Below are 6,979 nucleotides of genomic sequence, written 5' to 3' on the forward strand. Positions count from 1 at the left end.
CAAAATACAGGACTTGGACCTTTACCTCCTACTGTATGATGTGAATAATTTAAGGCAGAATAAAATATGATCCAAATCTCACTGCTTTTTAACTTTGAAAATACATGGTCCAATTCCAACAAAATGATGATTATGATCATTTTCTGAGGTATGTAAAGCCCATGGCTTTGAGCCATGAAACGGGAATGATAGTGAGCCCACATGGGTCCCAAATGATGAGGCCCATCTGAGCCTGGGCCACACAAAGTTTAATGAACAGCAGACAAATGTTTCCGGGGCCCGTGAGTCACAGGCTCGAATCCGTCGTCTGTGACCATTTCATTCATTGCAAATTAGTCTGATAACACAAACTGTGGCCTACTCGTGCACGTGGAGAGCGAGAGGTCATGGAGGTCATGTACTTTCGTCAATCATCTTAGAACTGTGCTTATTGTAGGAGTTTCTACTTTTCAAATACTGGCCTATAACCTACTATAACCCAGACAGGAACAAATAATAATGATAAATATCATTTTTTGTCAAAAAAAAAGAAGATATGGCTTGTGAAATGCTCATGAATAGACTGTGGGTGTGTGCGTGTGCGCGTGCGTGCGTGTGCATATGTGTCTGTGTGTGTGTGTGTGTGTGTCACAGCTTGTGTCCGCGTGACTGCTGGTCAGAGAGGAATTCCCCCACTAAACTTCTACCCGTCTTACCTTTGCCCTAGAAACATTACTGTCGCTTACGTCAACGAGCTGCGCGTCACATCTCGCGATGACACACGGAACATAAATAGAGCTGCGTGCGCTCACAGCCAGTATCAGTCCGCACATTTACAGTTTGGGAACGCTCGTGTCCACTCGTGAGTCTCTTCGTGTCTCTTTTTAAGTAACTTTGTTAAACTTCTTGAATCCACGGGGACTATTATTATTATTATTATTATTATACTATAATAACTACTGTTATATAGTATTATAGCTGTATATGTTCTGTGACGTCCTCGTGTTTTCTCGTTCTTTTGAGCAGAGACGTCACATGTTGCGTCTTCTCTCTCTGCAGGTTGTTTTTAATCTTCTTCTCCCAGCAGAAATGGCAGCAGCTGCAGTTATTGCAAATCAGGTGAGTTAGTCACAAAGACTCCAATCCAATAACATTATTATTTTTGCTAATATTTGTTGGAACGTGTGAAGAGAAAAAAGCTGCTTTTGGCCTTTTGATAATAATGATTTACGTCTTACTTTTTTTTAATGTAATGCCCAAGGGCCATTTATTGCATTTACAAGTATGTGAAATTGCCCAGTTGTCTTAATTAATACTCTAATAGTTAACGTGTTTCTTCCTGACAGAATGTGGTGGAGCGGGTGACCAACCTTCCTCTGGTGAGCTCCACCTACTGCCTGGTGTCCAGCGTGTACTCCAACACCAAGGACACCCACCCTTACATCCGGACCGTGTGCGAGGCTGCGGAGCAAGGAGTCCGGACCATCACCCACGTGGCCCTCATCAGCGCGTCCCCCATCATCGACAAGCTGGAGCCTCAGAGTGAGAACCCTTTCGTGTGGGATTTGAGATAACCTGCTAAAGTCACGACGCTTCAAAGTGTATTCGGATGGCAAAAACAGAATCCAATGCGCTGAAACTGGGAGGGTGATTCTGTGCTGACCAGCTGAGTCGCACACAGCTAGGAACGGGAAGTTCAGGTCGGACTAATCTTGATCCCTCACCCAACGTTTCTGTTCAATCCCAATCGTCCTGATTTAAGTCCCCAAAGCTTGATCCACAAATATTTAACTTTAAAAAAAAAAAAAGGAACATCAATATTATTTATTAATTAAACATCTTTGATTTTGTTTTTGCCTTCAGTTGCCATTGCCAATGACCTGGCCTGCAAAGGTTTGGACAAGATTGAGAAAACCTTGCCGATGCTTCACCAGCCACCTGAGCAGGTATGTACGGGATTATTGAGCAATAGCACACGCAGTTACATGGTGTCAAAGGTCAGCGCAGTTATAATCAAGCCCAATTGCACAACTCCGTAGCCAACATTTGATGTGGGGATCCATTTCCTGCAGTTTCCTCGTGACCTTTGCCCTGTCTCCCACCTTGTTTGTTTTTAACCTTTGAACTCATACGCTGTTACTTAAAAATGTATTTGCTCGGAATCTTGTCCCTGCCCAGATTGTCTCCAGCGCCAAGGAAGTTGTGACAGGCACAGTGTTCGGTGCCAGGGACACGGTCTCCGACACGCTGACCAGCGTCGTGGACAGGACCCGGGGGGCCGTGCGGGGCGGGATGGACAAGACCAGGGCTGTGGTCAGCGGGAGTGTCAGCACAGTGCTGGAAAGCAGAGTGGCCCGGCTGGTGAGCAGCGGCGTGGACACGGCCCTCAGCACCTCGGAGAGTCTGGTGGAGCAGTACCTGCCTTTGACGGAGGACGAGCTCGGTGAGCGGGGCCAAAGATTACCGATTAGACCTTCATCTTGTGTGTCGCACAAAACCTATGACTCTGTTTTACTGGTGTGGTGAATGACAACAAATGATTCATCTTATTGGTTGTTTAAAAGATTGCCGTTTTTTGGCTTGAAATGATACCCAAAATCCAAATAAGGCAGGCTCGTGAGATTAAGCTTTTTATTCTGTCAGACTGCAACAAAGGTCAGTTATTAACAGGCAGCTGGAGTATGTTGTTATGGGTGGATTAGTTCCCAGGAAAACACGACTGGTGTGATTATGCTGTTGCATTAGTGGCTTGTTTTCCCACCCATAAAGGGAGCTGTTGTTTAGAGTGACGTGTGCTGACTTTTATAGAAAACAATCCTGTAAACTATTTTAGTTTAACGTGCAAAAACTCGTATCACATAAGTAAAACCGTCACATCTTAAGTTATGAGGAAAAAAAAAAAAAAAAAAAAAAAAAACCAAACTCAATGAACCCTATGTCCTCATTTTCCCTCCCTTGCATCAGAGCTGGAGGCAAAAACTGTGAAAGGCTTTGACAACAAAGAGTCGAGCTACTACGTCCGCCTGGGTTCCCTCTCCAGCAAGCTGCGCACGCGGGCCTACACCAGGGCTGTGGCCAGAGTCAGGGACGGCAAGCAGCGAAGCATGGATTTCATCTCAGAGCTGAACTCTACCGTTGACCTGGTGGGTCTACTTATTATAACTTCGACACGTTTTACAGAGAAGACTGAAGAGTCATATCCTAAACTGCTGCTTAATATGCGTTAACATTCTGCCCTAAAAGTACATTTCTTTCACCGCTTATGGACAAAAATAACAAACATTTAAACGTTTGTCCTTCTAGATTGAATATGGCAGAAAGAATATTGACGGGGCTAATCAGATGGTAAATGCCAAGCTGACCGCTCTCGTGGCGTGGGGGGCCAATGGTCCAAACCAGGAGACTGGGCACGAGGCACAGGTAGGAAGGTGGCCAACACACATATGCAATGAGATGACAGTGAAGATTAAAGCACATGCCAGGTTATTGATATCATTTCATCTGCTCCTCTCAGGTCATCGAGCGTCGCACCTTGACCTTGGCACATTCCCTCACGCAGCAGCTCCAGACCACCTGTCTGGTCTTAGTCTCCAGCCTGCAGGGCCTCCCCAACCACATCCAGCAGGAGGCGCTCTCCCTCAGCCGCTCTGCCACGCATATCTACTTCAGCTTCCGCAAGGCCAACATGTTGAGAGACCTGCCAGATAGTGTGCTGACCGGCAGCAAAGTCCAGCTGGGCAAAATCAAAGACTCCCTAGACAACGTCATGGACTACCTGGTCAATAACACACCACTCAACTGGCTGGTCGGTCCCTTCTACCCCCGGATGGCCCCAGAGCTGACTCATGAGCCAAGTTGTGCTTCCAGCAGCACACCAGTGTGGCCCTCCAGCTGTCCCTCCACCCAGTCACATCGAGAGGAGCCCATGGAGGTGGAGATGAAGACGCTTCATTCCCAGCAGCCATAGGGATCCATCCCAGCTTTATGTTTCCGAGTATTGTATTCTTCCTGGTAGACTGCCATTGTTCAGTGTCAAACACCATGCTATTTTAAGACTGTTTCTTGCTGAAATCCTATTTTTATATGCTCGCCAATCTAAAGAAACATGTAGTCCTGTGCCTTCTACATAAACTACTGGAATTAAAGTCAATAGTTTCAAACTCATCTTTTTTTTTTTTTAATTTACAGACACAAATCTTACTCAATGGTATAATTAAAATGAGCTTTATTATAGAATTTTTAAAAACTTAACTTCTAGAGATGCATTTAATTAATAAGTTTCAAATATATTAGAGGAAAGCCTGTTCCTTAGGTCATCGCTGGCGGCGACCTCGCCTTGACAGGTAGTCCATCAGACTCTGAAAACACCAGAAAGCAAATGGTTCACATCAAATGTTTAACAATATATTTTTAAATAAAAATAAAGCTTTTTGTCAAGTCCCTTGTACTGATGAGTCACATTAAAAAAAAAAAGAAAAAAAAAAAAGGAATGAGTCTTACCGTAAGCTTCTGAATCTGGCACCATGCCGCGTCATCCAGCACGTCTAAGTTGATATCGTGCTTCGTCTCTTCAGAGAAGCAGACCGTCTGGGAAGGAAAAGAAGAACATGCACGTCTGTGTAAAATGCAGCTTACAAGTCTTACAAAGCTTGGGGAATTCCAAAGCTTTCAATTAAATAGCATTGCTTCCTCAAAAGCTGGCATCAAGTGTCTACAAAACCCACTAGTACCTGTCCCTGTGCTGTGGTAACAGTGATGTGCGAAGCAGAACCTGCCATGGAACAGTGCAGATCACCAGCAGAGACGACAGACCTGGGGACAGCACACGAGTCACAAATTCATTTAGTTAAAAGATATATATTTGTACTAAGTGCATTTCTTTAAAAACATGTTGTAGAGAAGCACGTCACATGCAGCTCGACACCATGTTTCGCTCCTCAGGAGGGCAGGAACCGACCTGAGTTTAAGGTTGGCCTTCGCGGTCTGGTCGTTGGTTTTGATCAAGCAGCTCCGAGTTCTTTTGGCAGTGACCGAGCCACTGTAGAAAAATAATCTTATATTACATACTAATTTACCACATGCAAATACCTCACCTTAACCTCCCATATTAACCTGAGATTTCCAGCGCTGTTACTACTGACTAATGCTCTGCTCCTTTTCGTTCCTTTTCCTGCCTAGAATATAGAGGAAAAAAAGGTAAGCAAACTATTGGGAAACAATTCTAGAAGCTATCGATTCGGTTATAAAAGTTGGCACTCAAAGTTAAAACCAGTTCATCTCTCTGATGTGTGGCAACATTAGCCGCCATCATACCTTGGAGGTCTTGGCTGAGGACCTCTGGACTGGGCTGGACTGACCTGGATAAGAATCTGTTGATTTTACTTTTTTTTTTTAATAAAAAAAAAAAAAGAAAAAAAAGATTAGTTATGCCAAAAGTTGTATTAAAAAGGAACGATTTTAAACCTTGCTTTTCACAGTCAAGATACATTGTAGTCTTACCTCTTTTACTGTGCGCCCTCCTGAGGGGCTGCTGCATCTCAAGGGACTCCTTCTGCAACAGGTGATAATCATGGCGTTATATTTATATTCACATAGATATAATTCAATTTAAAAAAAAACATACTTAACGGACTCAACTCACCCTCATGGCAATTGACACCTCACTTGATGAGATTTCCTCCTCTAATAAAACAGATGGGGTGATGAAATAAACACGACAGGCATGACCGTGGACGACCATGTTATCGTATAGACAGTTCTGATGTAGAAATAGAACAGACTTGACCCACTCACCGCTTATTAAATCCCCGATGCGCGTTTTTTGAAGCGAAGGAGGCATCTTCATCAGCTCCACCTTGAAGACCTTGTCCACTGTGGCCAACATGTTGTCCATTCTGGCTTCGAGCTCGTTCATACGCTCCTGTGCTGTGGAGGAAAACAATAAAATACATTTTAAAATTTTTTTTTTAAAAAAGGTCCGCCATGTTTAGGACCACGACGTTTGAACTGCAGTCACTGCGAAACCTTCTTTCTCGAACTGCTGAATGAAGAGAGCCAGTCGGCTCTGTCGCATGTCCCGGCTCAGCTGCTCTTTGCTCTGGGCCTTGCCCGCGTGTCTCGTCCTCCTCGCCATCATCTTGCCGTCCCGTCCTCTGGAACCTCCGGGGCCCGGTTCTCAATTATACACACCTGGCAGCGACGCGTCCAATTAAAAGATATTCATGCGCTTCATACGCGCGAGGTTCAAAGCGCTACGTGTGCTGGCGTGGCGGAAGGATACGATTAGTTGTCGATGGGAAAAGGGGACCCTTTGTTTGAACCCTGAATATTCCCGATTAAGAAGCCATATTGACACCAGAATAAGGATTAGTTTTAGTTTATGTGAAAAGTCCATTATTTATTTTAGCTGACAGCTAATATAGATACAAAAAGAAGGCTGTATCCACTGAGAGGATGGGGCACTGCTTTTTTTGAACACTATATGATCCATTTTTGGCTAAGATATTGCAGCTTGACATTGCAACCTCACAATTAGTCCACAACAGCAACACCACAAAACAAGGGCAAAAGTAGGCATGTGGTTGTCACAGGCACACACACACACACACACACACATTCACTATAGGGAAAATCAATAAAAGGTGTCTGCATATCTGTAGCACTCTTGAAAGCCGGGATATTCTGGGAAATATCAATAGTTGAATTTCTAGCTTTGAGATGACCCTTGACTGTCAGACGTGCAGTGACGGTGATATCAATCGTGGGTGAGGAGCAAGTGTGTGACCAGTGATGGAAGAAGATGTCATCAAGGAAAGGAGGAGTTGGGAGGATATGGAGGGAGTAAGTGAACATTGGAATTAGAGGCTGATCAGGAAAATCCATCAATGGCTTCGCGGAAGTACAGCCAAAATAAAATCAGCAGTCAAAGGTTTCAATGCAGGTGAAATAACATGAATCACTGGAGCTTCTCACACGTGACCCTGAACAATACAAATCATTA

At 44.3% G+C, this 6,979-nt stretch overlaps 2 protein-coding genes across 3 annotated transcripts; one reads left to right on the forward strand and one right to left on the reverse strand.

Annotated features, from left to right (window-relative positions):
* Positions 1–767: 767 nt before the first annotated feature.
* Positions 768–4,143, forward strand: plin2 (perilipin 2). Of its 2 annotated transcripts, none has more exons than XM_034557371.1 (8): positions 768–841; positions 1,039–1,098; positions 1,326–1,521; positions 1,843–1,925; positions 2,158–2,422; positions 2,944–3,122; positions 3,283–3,399; positions 3,494–4,143. In XM_034557371.1, exons 2-8 carry the CDS (start codon positions 1,069–1,071, stop codon positions 3,944–3,946), a joined length of 1,323 nt encoding a protein of 440 aa, XP_034413262.1. In that variant the 5' UTR covers positions 768–841; positions 1,039–1,068; the 3' UTR covers positions 3,947–4,143. The 2 variants fall into 2 exon arrangements, with proteins under 2 accessions (XP_034413262.1, XP_034413263.1); XM_034557372.1 differs by having other exon boundaries at positions 805–841; positions 1,067–1,098.
* Positions 4,144–4,197: 54 nt separating this feature from the next.
* On the reverse strand, positions 4,198–6,134 carry cdca9 (cell division cycle associated 9). Its single transcript, XM_034557373.1, has 10 exons — positions 6,004–6,134; positions 5,773–5,904; positions 5,621–5,661; positions 5,479–5,530; positions 5,293–5,360; positions 5,092–5,153; positions 4,937–5,017; positions 4,710–4,791; positions 4,480–4,566; positions 4,198–4,337 (listed from the first exon to the last, which is right to left on the reverse strand). The coding sequence occupies exons 1-10, from the start codon at positions 6,113–6,115 to the stop codon at positions 4,293–4,295; spliced, it is 762 nt and encodes a 253-aa protein (XP_034413264.1). The 5' UTR covers positions 6,116–6,134; the 3' UTR covers positions 4,198–4,292.
* Between the last annotated feature and the right edge of the window lie 845 nt (positions 6,135–6,979).

This window comes from Cyclopterus lumpus, chromosome 18 (assembly GCF_009769545.1).
Source record: "Cyclopterus lumpus isolate fCycLum1 chromosome 18, fCycLum1.pri, whole genome shotgun sequence".
Lineage (NCBI taxonomy): Eukaryota > Metazoa > Chordata > Actinopteri > Perciformes > Cyclopteridae > Cyclopterus > Cyclopterus lumpus.